The 15,416-nt window shown below is 41.5% G+C and overlaps 1 protein-coding gene across 1 annotated transcript in view; it reads right to left on the reverse strand.

The window, feature by feature from the left end:
* Positions 1 to 9,457: 9,457 nt before the first annotated feature.
* LOC126480892 (protein CLP1 homolog) overlaps positions 9,458 to 15,416 on the reverse strand; it is a 59,565-nt gene continuing 53,606 nt past the window's right edge. Inside the window, exons 8-9 of the mRNA XM_050104291.1 lie at positions 14,040 to 14,165; positions 9,458 to 10,865 (exon numbers count right to left, since the gene is read on the reverse strand). Of these exons, the coding sequence (XP_049960248.1) occupies positions 14,054 to 14,165 (112 nt within the window). The 3' untranslated portion in view covers positions 9,458 to 10,865; positions 14,040 to 14,053. The remainder of the gene's footprint in view (positions 10,866 to 14,039; positions 14,166 to 15,416) is intronic.

A 15,416-nucleotide genomic window follows, 5' to 3' on the forward strand; every position in this document is an offset into this window, starting at 1 on the left:
GCTCTCCCGACACATTTAAATTCATTTGTCCACTTGGTAACAGTTGAATATGAAGGAGCAGTGTCCCTCAGTGTATTCTGAAAATTGGCATGAATGTCCTTTGCTTTCATACCTTTCTTTATAAAGTACTTAATCACTGCTCGAATCTCGATTTTTTCCATCTTCGCAAATCGCTACGTGGGAACAAGAAGAGAGCCATGTCACCACCACAGTTCCCTTCCAAGAGCACTGATGTGGCACAAGTTTACAGGCAACAGTCCAATGAACATCACATGAACAGCTCGTTGCACTATTGCTGGACATCTTGTGGTGATTCCGAGAACTATTCAAACCACCCTTGTAATAGCTGGTATGTCCACCTTTGGCATGGAAGTAGTGAGGCCCTGATAGGTCACTAGAGGGAGTTGGTACCACATCTGTACACACAAGTCACCTGTTGTTGTTGTTGTGGTGGGCTTCAGCCCTGAGACTGGTTTGATGCAGCTCTCCATGCTAATCTATCCTGTGCAAGTTCCTTCATCTCCCAGTACCTACTGCAACCTACACTCCTGGAAATGGAAAAAAGAACACATTGACACCGGTCTGTCAGACCCACCATACTTGCTCCGGACACTGCGAGAGGGCTGTACAAGCAATGATCACACGCACGGCACAGCGGACACACCAGGAACCGCGGTGTTGGCCGTCGAATGGCGCTAGCTGCGCAGCATTTGTGCACCGCCGCCGTCGGTGTCAGCCAGTTTGCCGTGGCATACGGAGCTCCATCGCAGTCTTTAACACTGGTAGCATGCCGCGACAGCGTGGACGTGAACCGTATGTGCAGTTGACGGATTTTGAGCGAGGGCGTATAGTGGGCATGCGGGAGGCCGGGTGGACGTACCGCTGAATTGCTCAACACGTGGGGCGTGAGGTCTCCACAGTACATCGATGTTGTCGCCAGTGGTCGGCGGAAGGTGCACGTGCCCGTCGACCTGGGACCGGACCGCAGCGACGCACGGATGCACGCCAAGACCGTAGGATCCTACGCAGTGCCGTAGGGGACCGCACCGCCACTTCCCAGCAAATTAGGGACACTGTTGCTCCTAGGGTATCGGCGAGGACCATTCGCAACCGTCTCCATGAAGCTGGGCTACGGTCCCGCACACCGTTAGGCCGTCTTCCGCTCACGCCCCAACATCGTACAGCCCGCCTCCAGTGGTGTCGCGACAGGCGTGAATGGAGGGACGAATGGAGACGTGTCGTCTTCAGAGATGAGAGTAGCTTCTGCCTTGGTGCCAATGATGGTCGTATGCGTGTTTGGCGCCGTGCAGGTGAGCGCCACAATCAGGACTGCATACGACCGAGGCACACAGGGCCAACACCCGGCATCATGGTGTGGGGAGCGATCTCCTACACTGGCCGTACACCACTGGTGATCGTCGAGGGGACACTGAATAGTGCACGGTATATCCAAACCGTCATCGAACCCATCGTTCTATCATTCCTAGACCGGCAAGGGAACTTGCTGTTCCAACAGGACAATGCACGTCCGCATGTATCCCGTGCCACCCAACGTGCTCTAGAAGGTGTAAGTCAACTACCCTGGCCAGCAAGATCTCCGGATGTGTCCCCCATTGAGCATGTTTGGGACTGGATGAAGCGTCATCTCACGCGGTCTGCACGTCCAGCACGAACGCTGGTCCAACTGAGGCGCCAGGTGGAAATGGCATGGCAAGCCGTTCCACAGGACTACATCCAGCATCTCTACGATCGTCTCCATGGGAGAATAGCAGCCTGCATTGCTGCGAAAGGTGGATATACACTGTACTAGTGCCGACATTGTGCATGCTCTGTTGCCTGTGTCTATGTGCCTGTGGTTCTGTCAGTGTGATCATGTGATGTATCTGACCCCAGGAATGTGTCAATAAAGTTTCCCCTTCCTGGGACAATGAATTCACGGTGTTCTTATTTCAATTTCCAGGAGTGTATATCCCTCTGAATCTGCTTAGTGTATTCATCTCTTGGTCTCCCTCTACAATTTTTACCCTCCACGCTGCCCTCCAATGCTAAATTTGTGATCCCTTGATGCCTCAGGACATGTCCTACCAGCCGATCCCTTCTTCTAGTCAAGTTGTACCACAAACTTCTCTTCTCCCCAATCCTATTCAATACCTCCTCATTAGTTACGTGATCTACCCACCTAATCTTCAACATTCTTCTGTAGCACCACATTTTGAAAGCTTCTATTCTCTTCTTGTCCAAACTATTTATTGTCCATGTTTCACTTCCATACATGGCTACACTCCATACAAATATTTTCAGAAACACCTTCCCGACACTTAAATCTATACTCGATGTTAACAAATTTCTCTTCTTCAGAAACGCTTTCCTTGCCATTGCCAGTCTACATTTTATATTCTCTCTACTTCGACCATCATCAGTTATTTTGCTTCCCAAACAGCAAAACTCCTTTACTGCTTTAAGTGTCTCATTTCCTAATCTAATTCCCTTGGCATCACCCGACTTAATTCGACTACATTCCATTATCCTTGTTTTGCTTTTGTTGATGTTCATCTTATATCCTCCTTTCAAGACACTGTCCATTCCATTCAACTGCTCTTCCAAGTCCTTTGCTGCCTCTGACAGAATTACAATGTCATCGGCGAACCTCAAAGTTTTTATTTCGTCTCCCTGGATTTTAATACCTACTCCAAATTTTTCTTTTGTTTCCTTTACTGCTTGCTCAATATACAGATTGAATAACATTGGGGAGAGGCTACAACCCTGTCTCACTCTCTTCCCAACCACTGCTTCCCTTTCATGCCCCTCGACTCTTGTATCTTCCATCTGCTTTCTGTACAAATTGTAAATAGCCTTTCGCTCCCTGTATTTTACCCCTGCCGCCATTAGAATTTGAAAGAGAGTATTCCAGTCAACATTGTTAAAAGCTTTCTCCAAGTCTACAAATGCTAGAAATGTAGGTTTGCCTTTCCTTAATCTTTCTTCTAAGATAAGTCATAAGGTCAGTATTGCCTCACGTGTTCCAACATTTCTACGGAATCCAAACTTATCTTCCCCAAGGTCGGCTTCTATCAGTTTTTCCATTCGTCTGTAAATAATGTGTCACCTAGTTTCTGTAAATTCTGGGGAGTAGGGCGATGTGCTCTGACGCCACATTCAATCACATCCCAGATCATCAACCGAAACTCACCACTGTGTTCCACAAATCACTCCATCACACTCCTGGCTTTGTTAAACGATGCATCTTCTTGTTGAAAAGTGCCACTGCTGTCAGGTAACATGATCGTCATGAAGGGCTGTACGTGGTCTGCAAGCAGTGTACGCTATTCCTTGGTCATCGTGGTGCCTCACACGAGCTTCACTGGGCCCATAGATGTTCACGTGAATGTTCCCCAGAGCTTACTGGAGCTGCTGTCAGAGACAAATGACTTCCTCACTTTGTGGAGATCGACAAGCTTCTTGGAGCTGCATCAAGGAAGAATCCAGTGGCAATGATGCCTAACCAACCACAGAATTGCTGTTATATAATATAAATGTAATGGTAACCATAGTGTTAGGATTATGCAGATAGAAGAAATTATTGGAGAAGTAGCCACAAGTGAAATACGAGTAACTCGGAAGAAGTTCTCAATGTTTGGGATCGTGTATCTAAATTGTGCTGAATAGAACTGGAAAAAAAATTACAGTAAAAGAAAATGTAACATGGTATATTTGGGTCAGATGAGAAGCACATAATCTGGCTCAAAAACAACCCAGATAAAGGGCAAACATTAAAACCCAACTTTGGAGCAAATACATTCAGCAGATTGTAATTCACACAATTCAGAAAATAAGGAGGCAGAACTATCACACATTCAGTTTGACAACTCAATCATCCAAGTTGCTGACCAGAATAATATATAAAAAACTGGAAATTAAAGTTGAGTTTACGTTAGTCATCTAACAGGAAAGGTGAAGTTCTGCTTTATAGTGGAAGCAAGACTTTAAGAAAAATCAAGATATTTTCATAGGGTTTTTCAAGCTAAATATGTCATTCAACATTGTAAAATGGCACAAGGTGTTTGAAATCATCACAAAACTAGCTATAAGCTACATGGAAAGACAGGTAAAGTACAAAGTGTACAAGAACCAAGATATAAGAATAAGAGACCAAGAAAGGAGTTCTTGGATTAGAATCGGTGTAAAGCAGGCAAACAGTCTCTCTCTCTCTCTTCTACTGTTCAACCTGTATATCTCAGAAAAAAATTACAGTTCTTTGAGAAAGAAATTTCTAAGAATTATAGTGCTACCTCACAGCTTACTATAAAAGTGGACCAGGGTGCAGCAGTCAGTCATATGAAATCACAATGATGCCATCAAGGAAAGTTGACCATATTTCAGTTCATGCCGGAACATGGCACATAAACAGTCTGATATTCCTCAACTAAGGAAACAGTTGTTGGACTCCATCCATTGAGATTGCTCTGGCTTGAGGAATTGAGACGATAGGATGGCTGTAACCATGCCACCGCATCATTCACATAGAGCTGCCTGCAAGAGCTGTGTGGAAGGTCACTTCCTGACACTTATACATCATCAATAAATGGTTTGGATGAGTGGGTCTGGAGTTGGATTTTTAGAGTCCATCTAATGCTGCCGCATCCTAAGCTCCTGCTCTGCACTCTAATGCACAGCTGCTGCCAACATTTAGTCCCCAACCATCACCTGCATGGTTGATGTCAGTTGACAATCTTAATTATACCTACAGCCATATGGGATATTATAATCTGGTGTTAGAAGTGGCAAGAAGCGTCAGGTCTGGAGCTCCTGTGGAGATCAGCAGCAGCAGTATTTGCAGCACTGTCACAGTGCAATGGATGTGCTTGTGTATTGCACTTCCCTTGGTTTTTTGGCACAGTCTAAATTGATTACAGAAATTAAGAAAGAATGCAGGCACTGCTGCAGAGCAGGCAGTTTTGTAGTCATAATTTAACTTTTACTTAATGAGGTAGCAAGTCAGAAAGAAAGTGAGAAAGTAGAAGTTCCAGTTAGTACTGCTGCAAAAGCCTTACAGCTGGAGTGTTAACCTAGTTATCCTGTTCTCTATAATGCCCCAGGAAAATGCAATGTTTTTTGAGAATCTGCAAGTGACAACTACTTTGTGAAAATGGAATGAAGGTTGTTCATTTATCAGGTGCCATGAAAAACTGAGGGAAGCAGGCACCTTTGACAATTATGGGTAGGTCATTGGAATGCTATCAATTCGAGAACATGAGTTGGTAGTACAGTTCTACCAAGAATAGCATTGAAGGTCTTGAGGCAATCATGGATTACATATGGGGAGTAAATGCTAAGCCCTGTGAACTCGCAAATACGGAAGTGAGAATGACACTACTAGCCATGAAACAGAGCAGCAAGCATTTGATGGCTTTCTGATTTGATTGCCAGCAGAGTACTGCTCTAAGTAAGGGCAGAATCCCTACAGGCTTCATCATTTGCGAAGACTGAGTCTTGCTCAAAGCCTAGGAAAAGGAGGAATGTTTTCCATGTAAAGGCAAAATACTACAGTAACAGATGAATGGGACACACTCCCCACTGCAATAGTTGTAGAAGACATGGCATGCCAAACAACAGTATGGGGGACATTTCCAGAGGCAGAGTGAAATGGATGTGAATGTGAAATAGATGTGAATGGCCCACAGATTGAGGTTGTTAAGATGGAATGGTGTCAGTCTGGCCACTGGATAGCACTCGCAATAAATATGACTACTACAGTGCTTGGTGGAAGTGGCAGAATTTTGTGTGGTGGGTGAAGGGTGAGGAATCAACTGTTTCTTAGATATATGTTCACAGATATCAATAATTACTACTCATTTGTTGTTTGGATCTGGCAATATGGGCCTACTCAAGTACAAGACATGTGGAGTGGGTGGAAGTAAAATAAGCACTGGGCTGCACATTGGCAGATATTTAGATTACCAGGAATAGCTTCCAGGCATGGACAGAAGTACTTCCCTGTGGGAGGAGTGGTTATGACACCATTCTCAAAGTATATTTCATAGTACTATATTAGGACAGCTCATCATCTTAAGTTTCACTCCATCGACAGCAGTTACATCTAGGCACTTGGGGACCCAGCTAAACTATGAGCTTGGTTCCTTTAGCTCCCCACAAAAGATCCCGTAAAAAATGGGAAGATATTCTGCATGGTTGTTGGCACCAAACTGCTAGCAAATGAATTATTTGTTGCAGACGTCCTGGCAGAAAATGAGGAACTGAACACAAGGAAATGTTTTGTGCGATGAGGTACACTTTGTGTGATTCCAGCTTTACGAGGCCTGGGGAGTTGACAATTCTGGTGAGGAGGACGTAAAGCTATCACATGGCCTCATTAACAGTTGGATCTAGTAGAAGCGGACTCACATTCCACAATGGAACTGCAGCTGCTCGTTTGTTAAAATTCTAAGAGATCAGACACATTCAGGGGCAAGTGCTAAAGCAAATATACAATTTGATGAAGACCTTTGATTCCTATCAGCTGATGAATAGGGCAAAGCCTGACACTGGAAGAAACATGCACTTAAAAGGAAGTGGGGGAAGGAACCAGATGGTGCAGGCTATGAAACACTCACTGAAGTGGAGAATGTTGTGTTGGGCAGTGTGCTCAGCAACTGGGTAGTCCAGCTGTCTATTGTCCATGGTTTGTCAATGGCCATTCATGTAGACAGACAGCTTGTTGGTTGTCATGCCCACGTAGAATGCAGCACAGTGGCAGAACACCACTGTGGAAGGGGTGGGACGGATAGTGGGAAGGATAGACATCCTCCCACCATTGCCTACTCCTGCCTGGCCACAAACATCACCTATCCCCTCAAGGCAGGACTATCTGCAAAAACAATCATGTGATCTACAAACTAAGTTGCAACCACTGTGCTGTGTTCTATGTGGGCATGCCAACCAACAAGCTGTCGGTGTGAATGGCCACTGACACACTATGGGCAATAGACAGCTGGACCACCCAGGTGCTGAGCACGCTATCCAACACAACGTTCTTCACTTCCAATGACTGCTTCACAGCCTTTGCCATCTGGATCCTTTCTACCAACACCAGCTTTTCTGAACTGTGCAGATGGGAACACTCCACAATATACCACTACATTCCTGTAACCTGACTGGCCTCTACCTTCGCTAATTGCTGTATTTCACCCTTCACCCCCCCCCCCCCCCCCAATCCCCTTACCCGCTCCCACTCTAACAATGCACCCACAGAGCTTTTACTTCTCCCCCCCCCCCCCCCCCCCCCCGGTGTCTAACCTCCAGACTGCACATACCTGCCATTAATTACACTGCTGTCCCTCCCTGTCCCCACTCCAACCTCCTCCATCACCCAGATTGCTGCTCCCGTTATGCACAGCTTCTTGCAGTCCAGTGTGTGTGTGTGTGTGTGTGTGTGTGTGTGTGTGTGTGTGTGTGTGTTTTTTCTACTTCAGAAGAAGGCCTTTTGGCCAAAAGCTCACTTTGTTTAGCAACCTTTCTGTTGTGCTTGTCTGCAACTCAACATCTCCACTATATGGTGAGTAGCAATCTATCCTTTCATAATATTGTTATTATTGCATCACAGATTTTTCATTGTTTAAAAAATTTTTAGTTGATTTCATTACCAAATGATACATTCAAAAATGTACTGATTACATGTCATTAGACATTAAGGAGCAGTTAATAGAAAGGATATACATGTCACATATTTATTCACTGTAATTGGATGAATACACGAAGATATGCTCATGTCATACACACTATACAAGAAGTGGTCTTTGGAACATTGATGATGACTGACAGCCATTCAAAATTAGACTGAAATAAATTTGCTGAATGCGAAGAACTTGGTGTCAGCTATATTAGGTACAGATGTTCTACATGTTGGTGGCATATGAAAATTCGTGTCGAACTGGGACCTGGACCCAGATTTGTCGATGTCATGAGCAGTAAGCAGGAAATGCGATTTCGAGTCCCAGTCCATCACAAAGTATCACGATTTCGAATCCCAGTCCATCACAAAGTTTCACGTCATCTACATGTAGAACATCTGTACCTGTGTGTGTCTGTGTGTGTGTGTGTGTGTGTGTGTGTGTGTGTGTGTACACACACATTGTTGATTTGACATTGACTTTATAAAAGTAGCTAGAGAACATAAAAATTTAGATAAACATTAAATAAGTGGTACTTCATATTGTCACTTCTGATTTAAATTGAAAATTATTTCAACAGTTTAATAATTACAGCAATACAAAGTCTGTTGGCCATCAAAGTCCAAGAACTAAAAGATTTCTTTTTGCCGAGAGCCAATTTAGCTATTTCCTCCAATGTGACTTCTAAATCTTGGTTAAGTTTCACATATATTTTTATATTTAAACACGACACCTTTGTCTCCAAAGAGAAGTTAGAGTATTTGAAGTGGGACATAGAAATGAAGCTATGATAAGGTAATTAGAACCCTAGGAATGACACGCCTGAAACAGAAACTATGATTCATTTTACACTCTCCTGAATTCACTTTCGTCTACAAAACTAGCAATCTTAACAACACATGTTACTAGGCATCATGCAATGAATTTGTACAGTTTATGACAAAATATTCAGTACACTGGGTCAGAAAATATTGTTATTAGAGATCTGCTTTCTGTTGACATGATGGAAAAGCAAGATCTGATATCTGCAGCACATGAGAGTTTGGCAAAATTATCTAAGATAGAGCTGTAAAACATAGGTTTGAGGAGTAAAATAATGTGAATTGTTGGATTTTTTAAATATGGGAACTGTCATTCTTTAGCAAAGAAACAACTGAAAGTTATGACACCACTTGTGTGAAAATTCATTTTCTGGCCTGGTTTATGTGAAAAGTAAATAAAGGACAAGATTAAAAATGATTAACATAATTTCAGGTTACACTTGTAAGGAATTCAAACTGACCGTAGTAAGCTTGTTAATGAGATACAAGATAAATTTTCTCAATTTTTTTACCTGTAATACATGCAATCATCACCAATAACTTAACAATTTATTATACATCTATATTAGATGCAATGCTGTGTTGGATGAAAATTACCATCTCTGTTTTATTAAGGTGTAAAAACGGAACAATTGTATCCAAGGGTGATAGTTCTGGTTGTCTAGAATTACTAATCTTTTTTGTTGGTAGGACAAGGACATTGTACATTCAGCAGCCACCTTTTTCCTGTCTGCAAGCCAGCTAGAGTGAATTATATCCCATGTTGAATTAATAAATTTAAAAAACATTTGGAGCATTTACGAAGAACATTATCTGCATTATTTTTTTAGCAGGATGTTTTTTCTCCTGTGACTGAGTAACCCCAATAACAACCTTTTTGAATATTAAGATACATGTGTGGCACTTTGTACATTCGTTTGCCAGTTCTTAGTCATTTAATGTGTAGTTAGGTAAATGCAAAACAAAGACGACATTAACAAATAAGTATTTATTTCATTTGTTTCCCAAAATTAATTACAAAAATATAAATACACAGATAGTCATAAATATAAATTTCATCACAGTGTAAACAGCTTTATGTACATATTCAATGACAACAACAAAATTATTTTAAAATCTTTGTACACAATTACCACCATATTACACTCTGTCTCTTATATTTATCAGAGTGATAAAAATTTATCTCAGTGTTACATTTTTGTACCAAGACACATAGTAGCCCTGCATGAGACACGCAGAGTTTAGTTATTACATTACATTTCCACACAAGAACACCAGTGAATACACCAATACACATAAGAACCAGCAGTAATACATTTTCTCCTGTGTAAGGAAAGTAAACAGGTTTTGTTCTCTCATTCCCAAGGAGAATAAAATGTTCTCGTTTTTTTAATAATGTTTGCCAACGATCATATGCGAGAAAAGTCTAGATCCAGATAAATTACAATAATATATACAGTGTACAACACTCAGATATACCTAAATCACTCATCCTCAAAATGTACATTGTGTTACAGGTCATATTAGGCTTCTGCTTCCTTTGAAATAGGAACAAAATCACTGTGCTATTCGAACAAACAAAGTGTGACACATTGTATAATGAATTCTGTGGACTGTTCCACACTTAGAAGACTCCATTTGAATCTTAAAGTGAATAGTACTGGGAGAGGGGAGGGGGAGAGTGAGTGCAAAATGTGTGTAAAAGAATGTATTACACAGTTAACAGACCATATAAATGGAAATAATTTTTGCATAACTCTATCCTTCTTCAATAAAATTATTTTTAATCCACTTTGTAAATCTCACAGACAAAAATGCAAACTGACAAAATTCACACATTTTTTATGCAGACAAAAGCTTTGTATTAAATGGTTCTGTGTCACTGTTGTTCTGCATGAACAGACTGTAATTAGTGAACTACTTTGCTGCATTTTATTTTTAATAGAGTAAAAAGATGATGCACAATGGAACCTTTTTCACACTTTAACTGTGTCTAATTGGTCTAGTCTCTGTGTACAAGTAGTGACTATGTTATAGACCTCCAAAATAATGTAAAAATTGTGGGTCAGTGCAAGGTAGAGGGAAAATACTGTAATTCTACTTGGTAATACTGTGATCCACTCATGTGTAGTGCATCATTCATAAAATGAATACACATTTTGCTTCTAAATGATATCTTATCACTCAAGGCTAAATCAAGTGCCACATAATTACTGATGATCACATTCATTGTAACTTCAATTCTTTCCACCATTCTCAACAATTTGTGGCTTGCTTATTGCTGTCCTTGTGCCACTTCAATAGTCTCCAAGCTTTTGTAGTTTTGAACCCTTACTCCAGGTGACAAAACTATATGATTCAGCATCCACAGTTGGTTCTGTAAAAGAAATAACATAAAAAATACAAAATCACCATTTATCAAAAATAAAATGAATGGTACATGATTAAAACATACAACCAGCACAATATTTTGACAAGTGGTATGTAAAGCCATGCCTCAATATACATTTAACTTGAAGAGCAATCACAGCCCGACTTTGAGAAACCAGCAGCGTGCATTGAAAGTTACTTCAGTTTTGTGTCTGATAAATTATGAAACATTAACCTGATGGTACTTTACCACCACATAATAATACATATAACTACAGCATCATTACTTCTAAATGTTATGTTACTAAGACAAGTGCTCTCTCATTATCCTCGCACTCTTCTGTATTAGAACAATATGGTTCATGTTAGTTTACCATTGTTAATGGTTACTAAGCTCGATGTATATGAATTGAATTATTTAAAGAAATACAGAAACAAGGCACTTTTTAAATAGCTCATCATGCCAAGCCATGTTTTGGGCTTTCACCTATCTTCATCGGAGAAATAAATTTATACATTCATCAATACAACTTTTTACCAACTGCATTCTGAATACTGCAGCTGCCTTTTATTCTGTAATTTGTGGCTCCTTTCACTGACTTTATATGCAGAATGCAAACACTTTTAGGCTCAGGGCATTAGTGATCTTAATGGTAGATACTGCTCACAGGGGGAAAAAAAGCCATGTACATTTATGCACATCCCTTATATTACATGCACTTGCTTACCATGTATCTGCGCTACAAAAATGAACAAATATATATTTAAATAATTTTGAAACTTCCTGGCAGATTAAAACTGTGTGCTGGGCTGAGACTCGAAGCCGGGACCTTTGCCTTTCGCAGGCAAGTGCTCTACCAACTGAGCTATGCAAGCACGACTCATGGCCCGTCCTCACAGCTTTACTTCTGCCAGTGAGCTGTGAGGACGGGCTGTGAGTCGTGCTTGCGTAGCTCAGTTGGTAGAGCACTTGCCCGCGAAAGGTAAAGGTCCCGAGTTCGAGTCTCGGCCCGGCACACAGTTTTAATTTGCCAGGAAGTTTCATATCAGTGCACACTCCGCTGCAGAGTGAAAACCTCATTCTTAAATAATTTTGTTTCACTGAATATTGGGTGAAACCACAGATGTGAAGTTAATGATATAAACTAAGGTGTAAAAATTCAAGTTCCAACACAAAAAGTGATAGATATGAAAGCTAGTTCTGTCATGTGTGGCTCTGTAAGAGCTCTCAACAAAGAGAGGTGTACTGAACATTGGAGTGTACTGGGTTTGAGTTGTTTAGTTGAACCACAGTAACATTCTCTGTTTAAAGAAACTATGTGGTGATGGGAACAACCAGTTCTGTATGCTCTGAAATGTGAAAAACATCATAGAGGAACTGGCACTACCAAGTAATTCACTTGATTAACATGTTTTGCTATAGTATGAACAGTGCAGACCAATTTAAGTGATTAATAGTATTACAACAATTACTTTATTAAATTCAATGAAGTCATATTTGAGAAAGAGTGTTCTCACCCACTGTGAACTACTAAAAGGAATGGTCCAACTCACTGCAAAATCGGAGGATGTGTAGAACAGTGGAACCATAATATGTGATTAAGATTGCACAGAGAGAGGTGCATGTAGGACCAGCAGCTCAGTCTTTTGTGTGACTGAACCGGTCAGTGTTATGCCCCACATAAACAGTGAAGAGCCGTCAAACCACGTGGAAATATGTGAGCAAGTGTCGGAATTACTAGTCAATGTCAAAGTGCACAATATCAACATGAGAGCGAGTTTGAACAGGGCAAAACGATTGGTCTCCAGGAAACAGGTTTTCCATTAATGGGACACTGCAGCTCCTATAGGGCATACTACTACAACAGTGATGTATTTCTGGAACTGGAAGACAGTCCTACACATCAATGTGTGGGTACTTGAGCACACAAAGTGACCACAATGTAGGATAAAAACTAAGAGAACAGTCTCATTAACAGTGTTGACTTCATAGTGGATCACTGCAAAGTGTGTGGTCATGTCTGCATTGACAGTATACACTATATGCTGAGGAGTTGACTTGTGGAATTCATGCCATTATGTTGGCTCCTACTGAAAAGATAGCAACAACACCTAAGACTGCAATGAGCTTGTGAACAACAGCTCACTGCTGGTGGATCGAAAAACGAAGTGTTTCCTGATGAGTCCCACTTCAACTTGTCCAACAGTGATGGCTGTGTACGTGTTACAACACTAATGTGGTGAGTGCAACTGGGCGGACTGCATTTTGAGCAGTGTAGGAGACTAATACCTAATGTGATGGTTTGGAATCCCGTTGCTTATAACAAGTGACCTTGCCTCTTACTTTGTGAAGGCAGCTGGAACAGCATCCACCAGATCAGTAGATTTTATAGCCTGATGCACTACCCCACATGCAGGCAGCTTTACATGCCATATTTCAGCAGGACAAGGTCCAGCCATGTGTGGCATGTTCTTTGAAGAACAACAGGTACCACTGCTTTCCTGAGCTGCATGTTCACCCGACAAGTCATCCTTCGAATAAGTCTGGGTTGATCAGCAACTTGTTCCTGCCGTCACTGGTGTTGCTTTTGAACACGCCTACCAACCATGTGGCAGTGTACACTCTGGCAACTTTTCCAAGCCCTCTTTTATTCCATGCCATGATATCTGGAGGCTAAGATTGTAGCACATAGTGGCTTCACACTGTACTGCAGTCTAAAGTTCACAATGCATGTATAATTCTGCAATCCTAATCATCTGTGTATTGTCATGTCCCTCTATGGAATAAATTTCATTGTAACTGCATGTCGTGTTCTTGGTGTTCAAATTTTCATACACAGTAGTGTACTTTACAGCACCTGTTTTTGAGAATGTTGTGCAGTGAAAGAGTGGGAGACAACTAGGAGCAACCGTCAAGTGCTACAGGTAGGTTTTTCCATTAGGCACGTGTCCGAACTACAACAGTAATATCCGAATGTAGTGTTGCGTCGTAAGAACCTTCACAGTGTCAACCAGCTGGGTCTACTATAGAAAAGAAAAGTTACTGGAATAGAAACCCCATCCCCCTCCACCCCCCACCGAACCAATCACATGCAACAGAGCCAACTGAATAAAGTCTGATGAAACGAAACAAGGGTATCTGTTGCAGTATGTGTAAAAAGAGTTACACATTTCCACTTACCGTATCACCTAATGTCAGTGGCTGTCCATGAATTGTACTTCAGATAACAGCAATAAAGTCTTTGGAAGTGGCCTCGGCTGGGGGCTCAGTACTGTCAAACTTTGCCTTTCCATGTCAACATTTGTTCTGGAACACACAAAGAAGATATTTCAATGACGACTGAAATATATGCATTCAAGTACATGAGATTACAATTTAATGGAACTGGAGCATTAAGCACAACAAGATACTGTCTTTTACAACACATACAATGGTGTGCAAAACTTAAGGACAAAAATAACTTTTGCATGATGCGTCATTGCCAAGAATCGTTACAGTATGGTGCAAAAGACAACTGAAAGAAATATGCAATTTGACAAGCAGAAATGACATTTTTATTCAATTACAATAATTATACTGAGGCCAACTTGATTCACAATAGTTCTCTGGACATTACAAATGGTGTGACAGGGAGGGTGTGTGATCACCATGGATGGCAATGTATGCTCTGCGAAGTGCTCCCATGCTGGTCACAGGGTTAGTAAGGAGTTCTTGTGGTAGAGTGTTCCACTTCTCCAAAAGCATGGCTGATGACTGCTGGATGGCCATTAGTGCATGTTGACATGCTGCAATCTGTTTTTCCAATACACTCCACATGTGCACAAAGGGACTTAAATCAAGGGGAATGGGCAGGCCAGTCCATTTTCAGAATATCTTCTCATTCTAATAGCTTCTCCACTAAAGGTGTTTAAAGTGGTCACACACTGTCACACATAAAAATGAAACCTGGGCTGAATGCACACAAGAAAGATACACATGCAGGAAGAATACAGTGTCACAATAACTCCGACTGGTGACCTAATGGGTTCAAAGATATGGAAATCATTATGCCCATCCAAAATTATGCCTCCCCAAATTATATAGCACCTGGACCACCAAAACTATCATGCTCAACAATGTTCCGAGGTGCGTTACTTGTTCCCACATCTAGTCAATATATCCAGGGTATATTCAGAATTTCATTTTTATGGATGACAATGCATGACCACATTGACCAGCACAGGTGGAGGAGCTCTTTGAACAAAAGAATATTTGGCAAAGGGACTGGCTAGCCCATTCTTTCGAACTAAATAGCATCAAACACATGTGTTATACATTAGGGAGATGTACTGCAGCAGATGCACATGCACCAACGACCATTCAGCGGTTGTCAAGTGTGGTGGTGGAGGAATGGAGAACCCTACCACAAGAACTATCTACCAACCTTGTAGCCAGCATGGGAGCATGTTTCAGAGCATGCTTTGCTGTTTGTAATTATCACATGCCCTATTAAGAATCATGTCCCACATTTTGTAATGCCCAGAGGTCCATCATGAATTGTGGTGACTTAAGGATAAT

This window comes from Schistocerca serialis, chromosome 1 (genome assembly GCF_023864345.2).
Source record: "Schistocerca serialis cubense isolate TAMUIC-IGC-003099 chromosome 1, iqSchSeri2.2, whole genome shotgun sequence".
NCBI lineage: Eukaryota > Metazoa > Arthropoda > Insecta > Orthoptera > Acrididae > Schistocerca > Schistocerca serialis.